This window comes from Spermophilus citellus (genome assembly GCF_964194105.1).
Source record: "Spermophilus citellus genome assembly, chromosome: 1".
Classification (NCBI taxonomy): Eukaryota; Metazoa; Chordata; class Mammalia; order Rodentia; family Sciuridae; genus Spermophilus; species Spermophilus citellus.
Genome location: NC_138182.1, coordinates 172,812,474 through 172,827,100, shown reverse-complemented (window position 1 = coordinate 172,827,100; position 14,627 = coordinate 172,812,474). Strand labels below are relative to the sequence as shown.

General features: G+C 39.0%; 1 protein-coding gene across 1 annotated transcript in view; it reads right to left on the bottom strand.

Annotated features, from left to right (window-relative positions):
- Positions 1-14,627, bottom strand: part of SNX24 (sorting nexin 24) — a 162,950-nt gene that overhangs the window by 63,782 nt on the left and 84,541 nt on the right. The window contains exon 2 of the mRNA XM_081307442.1: positions 9,346-9,429. Coding sequence (XP_081163568.1) covers positions 9,346-9,429 — 84 coding nt within the window. The remainder of the gene's footprint in view (positions 1-9,345; positions 9,430-14,627) is intronic.

The following is a 14,627-nucleotide window of genomic DNA, read 5'->3' as shown; positions in this document are numbered from 1 at the left end:
CAGTCTGGGTTGTAGTAGAAAATCCATGGATCTGGGGAGGGGAGCTATCCAAAGTGAGGTTAGTTCCATTAAGTAAATATTACAGAAACACTGAGTAAGTTCTAGAATTCATTAAAGCACATTATTCTTTCACCAGTCAGAAAAAAGTTCCAGAGAAAATGGAGCCCCTGAAGGTAGTCATGGAATATTCAACAGATTGAGCTCCTTCATGCTTCTAGGTGCTGGAGACATTTCTGCTGCATACAGCTTACATAAACAGTAACAATTAACAATAAATGTAACAAACAGTAAGCAAGTTGATAAAACAGGGCAAAGACAGCCGGCATCAGAAAGGGGGGTAGCATTTGGGAAGGCCTGTGTGAGGTGATAGAATCTAGGAGCAACCTGAATCATGTTTGTGAGGGACCCAGGTGGGGAGCTGGAGGAACGTTAAAGGAGTGACAGGATTGAGGTATTCAAAACCAGAAAGCAGGAGATGGACTGGATGAGAGGTGGCAGTGCCAGATACTGCAAAGTGGGAAGCTGGTATGTGATATAATTTTGACTTTAAGGAAAACATGCTGGGTTCCAGGAGCAATATAGACGACCCAGGGCCTGGAGTAAGAGTAGGAAGAACAGTCAAAAGCGCCTACAGAAACCCAGGCAAAAAGTGATGGTGCTTATGACTGCGTGCTGGCCATGGAGATGGCAGATGGAAGGTCACAGGGTGTGTGCAATTAGGATAGCTCTAAGACAGATCTTCCCTCTTAGGTCTTTTCTTTCTTTCTTTTAAAATTTTTTTGTAGTTGTAGATGAACAGAATGCCTTTATTTTATTTGTTTATTTTTATGTGATGCTAAGGATCAAACCCCAGTGCCTCACACATGGTAGGCAAGCACTCTGCCATTGAGCTATAGCCCCAGCCCCTTTCTTAGGTTTTTTAATTTCCCTGGCAGCCCTTCTATGAGTGACCTGGTTGTCACCTTACTGAAAAGTAGTAGAGTGGGATAAGTGGCTCATGGACTAATTTCCCCCCCAAATCCACTGTCCTTGTGTTCTACAGAATACAACTCCTGATCCTCAGGTGAGTATGTGGCCATTCAGAATAAGGAACACATTTCCCAAGCCCTCCTCCCCCTCAAGCTATGTGTGGCTATGTGACAGAATTCTGGTCACAGGTAGGTAAACAAACATATATGTGCAACTTCCAGGAAAGGTTCTCAAAGGTAGGGCTTTTCTTTTTCTTTTTCTTTTTCCCCTTCTGCTAGCTAAACTACCCACACAGTAGCAGCCACCTTTGATGATGAGGCAGAAGCTACATATTGAGAATGGACAGCAACAAAAGCCCAGGTCCCTGATGATCACAAAACTGCCTCGATAGCCCAGGCATTCACGTGAGAGAGAAGCAAAGTGGGATTTGTTAATGTCACCATTATTTTGGTTTTAGAGTCACTTTGACCAAATCTAATCCCACATGAATAGGGGAATGTAGCTGCCATTGCTAGCTGCCTGCCCAATACTCATTCCCTCTTTGTAAACCAAAAACCAAAAGTTCACCACTACCATCAACAATTTAAAAAAAAATGTCATTTAGAGTGCCAACATGCTGAGTTAAAACTCTTGAATTTCTAAGTTCCCTTGTAATTACAGTGGCATGTGACAGGGTTGTGAATGAAATGCAGCACAAGTCTACTAGGGAGTGTTCCTATTTTCTCACAAGAAGCAATATTTCTTTCTGCCAGGAATGCAGAAGCAATGCCTGGAAGGATGGCAGCTATGTTATAACCAAAAGGGTAAAAATCAACTGTGAAGGTAAGGCTGATGAAGCAGGATTTCAGGAGGAGGCCGGAATGTGATGTAGTGGAATTGCTCCATCACCTGGGACTGCTTACTTTTAATTTTCTTCTGTGCAAGAATAATAAAACTCTTTCTTCCTCAAGAAATCCAGTTAAGTTTCTATTGTATGCAACCAGAGATACTCCTAACATATCCTTTGTTCTGTTTGGAGATGCCCCACAGGCACCCAGGTTGGGGTGATGGGTAATCAGTTGTAGAAGGTCTGTAAACATGGGAATCAGAATGTAGAAGTGTATTTACAGCCATGGAACCACAGGAGATGAAAGCAGGAGTTAGGTCCAAATGAAGGAAAAGGGCCCATGGTTCAGATGCCCTGCAGAGTCCCCTCACCCTGGCCAAGGGCAGAACTGTGAAGCCCTCAGGGCAGTCACCTCCATGACCACCTTGTGTTCTGCAAGCCTCAGTCATAGCAGGCTGCCATGCTGTAAGTGTATCACCTGGCTGGGACCCAAGGATGGTCTCTGGGAGCTGAAACCTACCTTTGGCCAACAGCCACCAAAAAAACAAAAAGAAAGAAAGAAAGGGGTGGGGGACTCAGTGTTGCAACTACAAGGCATGGAAGTCCACCTGAATGACCTCAGAAGAAAGACTCTGAGCTTCAGAGTCCACAGCCTTGGTCAGCACCTTGATTTCAGCCAGGTGGGATGCTCAGCAGAGAACCCAGGACCCCTGGGCCTGGCCTCCAGACCCACAGAGACTTGGAGATAATTTCTGTTGTTTTAAGCTTATATGTCTGTGGTTGTGGTAATTTATTATGCTGCAATGGAAAAATACAAGGAGGGCCAAGGCTGAGAGACCCAACTCTGAGGGGAGGGCAGAGGGTGGGGGAGAGTGAAAATCAAGTTCTCTAGAAAAATGTTTCAAGAAGAGGGGGCAGGGCACGACCAGACCACACAATGACCATGGGTACTCGAGAGGAGGGGTACCAAGGGAAGCATGGGGTTCCCTAGAAGGACTCCTGAGAGGAAGAGTATGGTTGGATGGACACGGAGGTGGCTGGTGGCCTAAGGTGGGCTTTGTTCTGTAAAGGGGTTCACCTACTGTTACCTGTTCACCTACTGACCAATCCAGGGCTGGGAGAAGAGGACAGTGCCAGAGAGGAGGAGGAAGGAATTCGGCACTGCCTGCAAGGGAACAGACGGCTATCTCATCTCTGTACTACTTGAGGGATTTCCCCAACAAGAACGAGGTCAGGATGCTCATTTTTTCTGTGGTAATAAGCTTGCTAAGTTTCCATTTACACACATAGAAATTTCCTTTCAAATTATTGAATCACAATTTGTCTTATATTTCAGAAAATCAACTCCATTATCTGTCTCCTCTCTCTTTTGATTTTTTTTTTTTTGAATCCCACAGATACAGCACTGAAAACATTTTTCCTTTTTATTTATGTGAGCAGTGCTGAGGAAGCCCATCATCGCCGCGGCTGGACCTGTGACACTGGCGGGTGAGTAATGGATTGCTTTAGATGAGAGACAAACCCGGGACAATGCGTTTCCAGTAGGGCTCAGCTGCTTGCAAGATGAATACTTCTCTGCCGCTTCCTCCGATGATTAACTGTCCTGGTCCAGCCGCGTCCAGGCACACGGCCTTTCTGATCCACGCAGATAAGTACCAGATTCCACGATACCCACAAACACAATCCGCTTCTCCTGGTGCCACTGCTTCCTTTTCCTTACTGTCCTGTGAGGATCTACATAGAACTTACTCTGTATAGATGCTGGCATACACATTGGTTGGAAAAAATCAACCATGTTCCACAGAAAGGATGGGAAATACTTTGTCCAAAACACATGAACAAAAACAACGGAAAAGAAAAGAATTTAAAGCAGCAAAACGACCCTCCCCGCATATCGTCACCCCCATTCTCTCGGGGTTCCCTTTAGAGACAGTGCATGACATGGTACTCTTAGTCTGATCCCATGCAGCAGTTTTCTGGTTCTTCTGAAATGTGTGCTTCATTAAATTAAATAGAAGAGAATGCACTATTTGACTCAAGCCCAATGTATGCAATAACAAAAATGAGGACAGTTAATGTTAAAGAGAACCAGCACCATGTTTCACTGAAAACTTTGGTGAATAAAAAGGGTGGGCTGGAACTGACAGAAAACAGCTGGGAAGGCAGGAAAACTAAAATATGCTTAACAGTTTGCATTGCAGGGAAGGTTTTCCTGCCCATGCATGAGATCTGGGGTCTACAAAGGTAAAACTCCTCTCAAGCACCAACATTGAAAATGGTAAATTAATTGGCTGTCAGGGGTCATGGACAGGGGCAGATGGGGCATAGGGGAGGCATTTACAAGCTTGAGGGCTCACAGAAGACTTGCTTGACCTGCAGAAAGGGCACCCTGCTGCAAAGAATGAGGGAGGGGGGCCTTGCTTTGTTTCAGGGTGGCAGTGGGGTTTTTTCCTATCCTATGCTAGCACAGTGGGAGCTATGAAGGATCCAGGTAGGTCTATTGGGACCAGCAGTCAAACTTCAGTGGAATAAACTTCCACATAAGAATGTGCAGGGAGTTCTCCTAATATCCCATTTGCCAAATATTCATTCAATGCCTAATATGTACCCAACACTCTAACAGCAAGAAAGATACAAAAGATAAGGCTTGGTCCCTCCTTTAAAACAAAATTATCTTCTAATTTGACAAAATTTAGGGATGACTAAGTTTTAATTATCTTAGATGTTTTGAGTGTTTAAGTAGAAATTTCTATTCTAAATGGAAGAGATTCCAGGACAAAGACATTAGGGAACCAAGGAAACTGGCATGGAAGGAGGAGAAACTGACACATGTTGGATTGGTTGGAATGGTCAGAACACAGAAGGATGTTCAGCCTGACAAGAGAGAAAGGTGGTGATTTTCACAGCAGATACCTGGGTGCAGGGAGAGACAGAGTGGCTGGGCCGATATTGTCTTAGGAGGAGCAGTGAGAAATAAGGCCAGCCCAGAAAAGAGTTTGAGGAAGACAGAATAATGGCTTCCTCAATGATGCCCAAGAATCCCTAAACCCTAGGATCTAAAAATATATTCCCTTATATGGAAAAGGGAGCTTTATAGAGGAGATTTAAACAAAGGATCTTGAAGTAGGATGCCTTTCCTGGGTTACTGGGCTCAGTGCTACCACAGGGGGAGGCAGGTGTGTCAAAATCAAAGAGAGGAGATGTGACCGCAGATGTTATGGTGGAAGCAGAAGCTGGAGGAACGTGATTGCTGGCTTTGAAGATGAAAGAGGACCATGAACCAAGGAAGGTAGGCAGCTTCTCGAAGCTGGAAAAGGCAAAACTGGTTCTCTCCTAAAGGCCCCCAGAAGGAATGTAGTCCTATCAACCCATTTGGAGTGAAATAATAAAGGCATGTTGGTTTAAGCCATTAAGTTCTTGGTGACACTTAGTGTTATAGTGAAACTAGGACACAATTCGAGGTTTAAGAATATGGGCCTTGAGAGTCAATGTCTATGGTGTGGCAGACAATACAGGCCTATTTCAGAATGAGTGCAAGACTAAAGATGGAAATGGTGCTTTAGGAAAACTGCATGCAGCAGAGAATGGAAAGAAGACAGGAATAAGAAATGGGTAATGCAACACTAATCCACAGTAGCTCTGGACTGGGATGGTGGGAGTACACAATGAAAAATAAAATGGTATATGTTATAGAAATTTAGAAGAATGAATCAACAGGACTGAGTGACATTCTGGATAATGCAGGCAAGAGAATGTAGGGAAGCACTTCGAGGCTTAAAACCTTGAGTGGTATGGCTCTACACCTTGTGGGTGTGTATGTGTGATAGGTGAGAGGGGCTGTGTTGTAAGTAATTTCTTTAAAAATATAAGCCATAACAGAATTTATCAAACATGAATCAGCATTAAGATCCCTCTGGGGGGCTGGTTTAATATGCAGATTCCTGAGCTGCATCAGAGTCTGATTGGCATCCTGAAATCAGCACTTAGGTGGTCCAGAGTTCACACTTGAAAAAATAACAATCTATGGAAACTTAAAAAAAAAAAAAAAGAATCAAATACTCATCATAGTTCTAGAAGAAATGACAAATTTAAAAGAGTAAAAATGGACATATTATAAAACATAAAAATATAAAATTCTTTTCAAATTAAAATAACTTCATAACCAAAATTAAATAGCCATTAGGTAAAATATACTTTCAGCAAATGGCTAATATTTTATTTCAAGGCCACACAATTTTTGCTAATAAGCAAAAACAATAAGACCAGGTATTTATGAGAACACACATAAATAGACAATTTGAAAAAAAGCTACAACTATTAAGTAAACTAAAGAGATACCAATTCAACAACAACAAGGCATATGTGCTGCCAAATAAACAAACACAATTTTTGAAGAAATAAAGTTCAAGTTAATGGGGTGCTGTGAGCCTTACACTCTCATGCTTGCCAGTTACATTAAAAATCTGCTATGGGGCTTTGGCTGTAGCTCAGTGGTAGAGCACTTGCCTAGCACGTGTGAGGCACTGAATTTGATCCTCAGTACTGCATAAAACTAAATAAAATAAAGGTATTGTGTCCATCTACAAATAAAAAAAAATTTTTAAGAGAGTTTGGTTTATAATTTAAAAGCAAGTTGAAGGGAGAAAAACAATGCATACATAGAAAGAAGTTCTTACATTTTTCCAAATGTTAGAAAAACAATTCTAAGAAAGATGTAAACAGTACTTTAACAAGTTCAATTATAAAAGTTCAGGAGAAATAATAAGCATTAAGGACTTTCTTTAACACTATCAAACTGACAAGTAGGTAATGGTTTTAGTTTCTGCCTTTAAATCAGCAATGACAATCAGCTAGGCAGCATTTTGTGTGTGTGTGTGTGTGTGTGTGTGTGTGTGTGTGTCGCTGTGGTGCATGGACAGAAGCTATTCATTCATTATCCTAAAGGTGCAAAGCACTTGCAAATAGCTCATATGTTATTTAGAGTCAACTTGGGGATGCTGGTTAAACACTTTAAGCAAAAGTGAAATGTAATGTAAAAGGTAAGAAAAATCAAGATAGGTGAGAGAATAAATTACATACACTGCAGAAATAGTTGAATATTTCAAGAAAATTAAATGACAATAGATTCAACTACATTTAAGGGAACATAATTCTTGGTAAACATATAACATTCATAACCTGTTACAAAATTCAAATATGGAAAACTGTAAAGACAATGAGGCCACACATGGGCAACAGAATCAATAAAGTTGTGTACAGTATTTGGATTAATTTTTTTACCCATTTAATCCTTAGCACACACTTTTACAATCAAGATTACAGAATGATTTTTCTTTTTACATCTTACTATTACTTATATCTAATTGCCTTTGTAGTTAGCATTTTGTGAAATCTAATACAGTCAAATGGGGCAAGTAGAGGAAACTTTATCTCTTTAATAGAAGTAAAGGCGACTTTTCTAGCAGTGGCTATCACCTCTAGAATGCAGAAGATTAGACAGTGCATCCCAACTAAAACTCTGCCCCACAAACCTATTTTTGTCTCTATGTCCCTGTAATGATATAACAAATATTTTAACAAAGCTGCCAGAAATAAGCAAAATTGAAGAATTTGAGAATTTGTACTGTTTTAACTCTAGCAGACTTTGTTATGGAATTATGAGACTAGTTAAAATTATTAATAGAACTGTAGAAATTGAGAGGAGAGCAAGTCCTAGTAAATCTAGGAATTTTTTTCTGATTTCAAATACCTAAGAATTGCCTAGATCACTGGGGAGAAGGTCCTTTGCTGCAGAGGAAAACAAACTGAATTAGAGAAGAGGGTGAGTGAGCCTCCACTCCAGCAGCCTGGGCAGCCTGCTCAGAGCTGGCCTAATTGGCAATCGCCCAGCTGTGCTTCCTGTGAGCCAATCCCAGTATCTGGAGAGAAGAGCTGGGCTTTGTCGGGTCATGCAGGACTGGGTGCTGACCCAGGCAGTTAGGAAGGAACCTACACATGACAGGTTGCCCAGTCCAGACTGGTTGGCAGAAGATGAGTGGGGTGTGGGGGGAGAGCTGGTCTTACTCTCTCTCCCTGGAGAGACTAAGTTCATTAGGTATCCAGCAGAACCTCTCCAGAGCCTGTTTCCTCCAAAAAATGAATGAAAACAGAATTCCATGAAAAGGAAGTGAGACCTAGATTTCAGGTTTGTTTTTTCTTTGAGCCTCTGGAATTGGTGCTTTAGAAAATTTGCTGGCAAAACCTGGCCTAAATAGCTCTTCACCTGTAATTCTTTTTTTTTTTTTTTGAAAGTGAGCTTAACAAAATTTGAACTGGAGGATTCATTGTGAATTATCCCTTGCTGTCCTAACAGAGAAGCATACAGACAACCTGGAGCTCCCCTTAAAGGAAAACAGAGAGCAACAGGCTCACTAACCTCCCAACAATATTCTGTTAAAGTTTATACTCAATTCTCCATTTTTCTGATTAAACACAGTGGAAAAACTTAAATTTGAAAAAAAAATGTTTTAAAAGTTTAAATACAGAGTTAGTACATCATCACAAATTATTTATGCAATGATATTTCCCAGAAAATTGAAGGGGTCATTAAAGAAATCTTTTAAAAAAATGACTCTCTTTCTTAATATGTACTCAGTATCTAATCATCTAACTTCTCACCTAACCAATAGGGAGACTGAATTATGTCATATTGTATGTGTATGTATATATTTTATATATATACAGTCCATGTGGGTGGGTAAATATATATACACACACTGACATGTACATATATATATCTTATACATATGAAAAAAATAGTAAAATTGCATTGACTCATACATGGTTAGTTTTCTGAGCAATTTCACAAGGTATTTCTAATTAAGAGAATTTCAGCACCCCAATAATAATTTGTAACCTGAAAAAAATTAAATTTGGTTAAAAGATAAAAACTGTTCACTTTTCTGTTCATTACTGATCATTTTCCCCTACAACTCAGTTATTGCTTTTACATTCTGTTTCCTTTATATAAGACTTTTAGAGAAATAGATTCTAGAACTGAAACATCAGTCTTTTATAGTGGCCCTTTACAACTCAAAAGAAGGTGAGGATCTATGATCCTCTTTTGCATGTGCTCCCCAGTCTTAAAAATGCATATACATGTATATTCTCTTATCCAGGTACATATAAGTTGAGTTTAATAAATTTTTTTCCATAAAATGATAGTTTACTTTGTTTTTCCCTTTTGCACAGAACATTAAGTATATTTCATGGATAAAATAGGGTCTGGGTCTTATTCTTTCAGAAGCTATAACATCCAATGCAGTATACTACAAATGGTTTGCAGCCTCAGATTTGTATATGGAAATGATCCTAAGAGAAACCCCATCTACACAGGAAGCATACCTTTAAGAGACTGATTAATCCATTTTAAAATGAAATTTACATTATGATAATAGAAACCATGTATACACAAGAAATATTAGTGCTCCTAGAACCACAGAAAGGAGTCTTAACATTTTATCATCTGCCATATAGAGAAAAGGAGGCAAAGAACAAAAACCAAAGGTTACCTTTTTGTGCAAGGCATGAAATTCGCTGTACCTTTTTTCAACAAAATGTTTTCTTCCATTCATTAGCACTTCTATCTTAAACACCTAAGGAAAAAATTAAAGAGATTAATTCTACTAGTATAAAACCCTCAATTGTCTGATGCAGTAAGTTTGTGACCATGATATATTTCATCCCTTTAATTACAGTAGCTGATTCCCCCCAAACCCAGAAGGCTCAGGAGACCCTGGCCCAACAGCACTGATTAATGAGCACTCAAACGAAATATGCTCACAAACAAATTATAGCATTCTCCAAAAATGCGTCTTAAAACAAGGGAAACTTCCATGCATTGAAATGCTACTCAATTTTTTAACTGTTTTATTTTTATATAACTTTAAAATAACTTCATCAGATGATTATGATAATTTTGAAATGAAAGTGTGAGTCAACAGCAATACTCGGGTTAAAAAACTCAGGCTTGCGGAAGTCCATTGGGGTATTTCAACAAAGCAGTACTGTGTCATCTGTAACACTGTCATGCAAACACTAGTGCATTTTAGGTTAATTTCTTCCTAACCTGCATATTCATCTCTAGCTCAGCTGGGCTTATTCGGCTGTTTGCAAAACAGGGAAAATGTAGTAAAGGCTCATTTTCCCTGCATGATGCAAGTGACAGCTTGTGCTCCTTCCTCCAGAAGGTTGAAAGGCCAGATGAAAAGGCTCTCTGGGTGCACTAATTAGTAGGCACTAACATGACATTTTCTTGATTCTTGGGTCAGTGGGTCAAGACTGGGAACAGGGATGAGAAATATTGTGAAATGCTCATGAAAATACAATGTTCAGGTTGAGTGGGGAGGGATGCTTGGCAGGAACTCAAGAGCAGGTGCTCTGTTATTCCAAGAGTTTGCACATGAGCCTTGTTTTTCTAAGTGAGAGTTTGTAAATACCAAGATGAAAGAATATTGTTCAAGTACTTGGTAAGCCTCATTTCCTGTTTTAAGTGACTTTTGGAAAGAAAAATAAGCTGTAGTTAAAATCACATGGCACTAAAGAATTTTTTTTTTTTAAAGGGAATGTCTAGTTTCTTATTTTTATTTTATTTTTTTTTTTAAAGAGAGAGAGACAGTGAGAGAGAGGGAGAGAGAGAATTTTTTTTAATATTTATTTTTTAGTATTTGGCGGACACAACATCTTTGTTTGTCTGTGGTGCTGAGGATCGAACCCGGGCCGCACGCATGCCAGACGAGCGCGCTACCACTTGAGCCACATCCCCAGCCCACTAAAGAATATTAAAAGCATACTTATTTTAGGCCTAAAAATAAGAACTATTCAAATTTAACATGTAAGATACAAATCACACGCTTTCATTCAAAAAATAGATCTCTATGGTTCTATATTTCTGCCTTATATGTAAATATGATTATTTTAGAAAGCCAGAAATTATGTCATGAAACATGAAGCATTTTTTTTTTTTGCTTCCTTGAACTAGAAGCAAAATATTCTGTTGCCAATTTGGTTTACATAACCTGTTTTTAAATATATGGGAAATTTTTACCAATTTAAAGAATATTTTATCTTAACATTTTTTTTCAAGAAATCTTCCTAAACAAATACTTTTCTTTGGTGAATTAATGAAAATATTTTCTTCAAAAAGCACATGCATATACTTCAAGCTCTCAGATACACATCCATTATTTTAAAAAAAAAAAATTCCATTTACTAATTCACAAAAGAAAACTATTCTTCTTCAAAGACTCTGCCAGAAATAGAATCAGGAAAACACCCTGAGAAACACAAACAAGAACAACACAGTTTTAACTCGGGGCTTGGCTAATCGGCTGCAGAGTTCCCTTTTCAGTGTCAGGACCCTGATTTAAATCAGGACAATGTGGTAGCAATGAAAGTAGTTTCCATCTGCTGAGCCATGTGAAGAAAACGAAGATACATTCTGGGTCTCGTTACTTGAGGCTTCATCACAAAGCCACCACTTTAATTGGCACATTTGTCACAGAATCCATATAGCAGAGAGAAGGTTGAAGACTCAGTCAGGCTCTCCATACTAGGTCAGCCCTTCAAGTGCCTCCTTGAAGGTGAAATTGCAAGACACACTGTAATGGCTGCCCCAGGGAAGGTCACCTCTCCTCCTGATCAGAGGGTTCCAACACCAAAGCTCCACGATTCCTTTCCACCAGCACCAAGTTCACAGTGGAGGCAGAGGGATGGAGGATGCATACAAACACAAAGGAAAGTACATGATAAACTTCAACGCTTTATCATGTTGCCTGTGGCAAAACATCCAGAATACCAATACTGTTAAGACTTTTCTAAATTCTTGGAAAACATCTTTAAAAGGAAGTTGGTTAACTAGGATTTCTATGGCCAAGAGAAGCAAAAAGTGGAATCATTTTCATAAACCCTATTTTCCTGAATATCTGTACCAGACCTTTCTCTTTAGTTGTTCCGATTGTTGAACATCTACTCTCCCTGCTTCATAGAAAAAGCTCTTTCTCACTTTGCTCTCCTGACAGAAGGCAGTGTCATCACAGGATGGTGTTGAATGGCACCCAGCATAGTATCTGGTATTTATTTATTTACTCAACAGATCTTCTCTGAGGGCCTAAAATGTGCCAGAGAGTTGTCCTAGGCTCTGGGATGCAGCAGTGATGAGGACAGACAGGAGCAAAGCCCTCAAGTCACAAAATCAGACATCTCCCAATCAAAAAGAAGCAGGAAAATACAGCTCGTAATGAGAAGAAAAACCAATCAATCGAAACTGATTCAGAAGTGAACATTTGACAAAAGCACCTAACATGGTTTTTGTACAAAAACCGAGAAGAAATGCTGACAATGTTGAGTGGACATGTAAAAGGGAATGAGAAAAGACCCGAACAACAGGTTTGGGGCCAGCTGATGAAGTCACCAACGTTTGTGATAATAACATATTGGATGGATTAACAGATTAGATGTTCCAAATGTGAAGACTGTGATGAAGACCTGGTCATAGCAACTCTCCAAAATGAAACAGAGGAGGAAAAGCCCTAAAAAGTAGACAAAGAAACAGCCTAAGTGAACTATGAGACAACTCTAAATAGCAAACTGTGGAAGCGGAATCCCTAAAGGAGAAGACAGATGGGAGTGGCAGGGGTGATGAGGATACATAAAGACAAATATGTTTGAAGAAATCAAGGCCAAAATGGAAACTATAAACTTACAGATCCAAGATTAAGATCAATGGATTATGCACAAGAAACACAATGGAAAAAACCCAAGGTGTTTTGTAATAGAATTGTTTTAAACCAGGAATAAAGAGAAAATCTGAAAAAAGGAAAAAAAAAACATTTTAAAAAGTTATGTTTGATTCATTCCACTATCTTTCCTTACACAGAAATAAAAAGGATAAGTCTGATAGCAATTTTCTCTATGATTACTATACATAACCAAGATTCAAAGTATATACATTTAAATTACTTTTTTTTTTTTTTTTTTGCAGGAAAACCCACTCTATTGTTAAGGACAAATGGCATGGGTGCGGGGACAAATTATATTTTCAAAAAATATTTTTATAGAACTCACTATATACAGGCCTTTCCAATCATGTTACTTACAGTAATAATTCATTTAATTCTCACAACAACTTCATAAAATAGGCACTATTATCCCTATTTCTCAGCTAAGGAAACAGATTAAGGAAATGGAGAGAATGAGCAACTGACTATGGTACAGCTACATTTTGATGCCTGCAGTTTGGCTGAATCTGTCTTAATCAGTGCACAACACTGACTCCTGACACACAGGATCCCTAATAGAGTCCTCATCTAGGAAAAAGCAAACACCCCAAAGTAGGGGAAGCCCAGAAACATTTCTGAAGTGAAGACAGTATCTTCTTTCCAGGCTCCTTCCAAGCTTCTGGGTTTTGGAGGGGACTTTGCAGAACACAGAACACTTGGGGAAGATAGGAGAGTGGCATAAGATCTTTACTCCCAGAGGATATTTATTTATTTATAGGTTTCTTTATTTTGAATTTTTTTTAGAAACACATGACAGTAGTGTGTATTTTGATATATTATTCATACATTGAGTATAACTTATTCTAATTAGGACCCCATTCTTGTGGTTGTACATGATGTGGAGTTACACTGGTCATGTAGTCAGATCTGAACATAAAAAAGTTATGTTTGATTCATTCCATTGTCTTTCCTATTCCTGTCTCCCACCCTTCTCAGCATTCCCCTTTGTCAAATCCACTGAACTTCTATCCTCCATCCCCCCTTATTGTGTGTTAGCATCCACATATCAGAGAGAACATTTAACCTTTGGTTTTGGGGGGATTGGCTTATTTCACTTAGCCTGATAGTCTCCACTTTTATATATTTGCTGACAAAAGTCATAAAGTCATTCGTTTTTAGAGCTGAGTAATAAATACTCAATTGTTTATACACACACACACACACACACACACACACACACACACACATTTTCTTTATCCATTCATCTGGTGAAGGGCACCTAGGTTGGTTCCTAGCACCTAGCTTAGCTCTATATCTAGTATGAAGTAACTATATTTATGTGAGCTGCTATAAACATTGATGTGTAATTGTAGGTTTAACTCCTTTGGATATATACCAAGGAGTGGTATAAACAGGTCAAATGGTGGTTCCATTCCTAGTTTTTTGAGGAACCTCTCACTGTTTCCCAGAGTGGTTGCACCAAAGTGCACCAGCAATATACGAGTGTACCCTTTTTTTCCACATCCTCACCAATAATTATTGTTGCTTGTATTCTTGATAATTGCCATTTCACTTTTGACTAAGTAAAATGGAATCTCAGTGTAATTTTAATTTGCATTTCTCTAATTGCTAGTGATACTGAACTTTTTTTCATATATTTGTTGACTGATTGTATTTCTTCTTCTGTGAAGTGCCTATTCAATTCCTTTGCCCATTACTGATTGAGTTATTTGGTTTTTTTGGAGTTTTTTTGAGTTCCTTATATGTCCAGATAGAGATTAATGCTCTATCTGAGGTGCAAGTGGTAAAGATTTTTCTCCCATTCTGTAGGCTCACTCTTCACATTCTTGATTGTTTCCTTTATTGTAAAGAAGCTTTTTAGTTTGGTATCATCCCATTTATTGATTCTTGATTTTACTTCTTGTACTTTGGGAGTCTTGTTGAGGAACCTGGTTTGTAAGCCAATATAATGAAGAGTTAGGTCTGCATTTTCTTCTAGTAGATGCAGGGTATCTGATCTAATGCTTAAGTCCTTGATCCATTTGGAGGTGAGTTTTTTGTAGGGGAGCGATGGG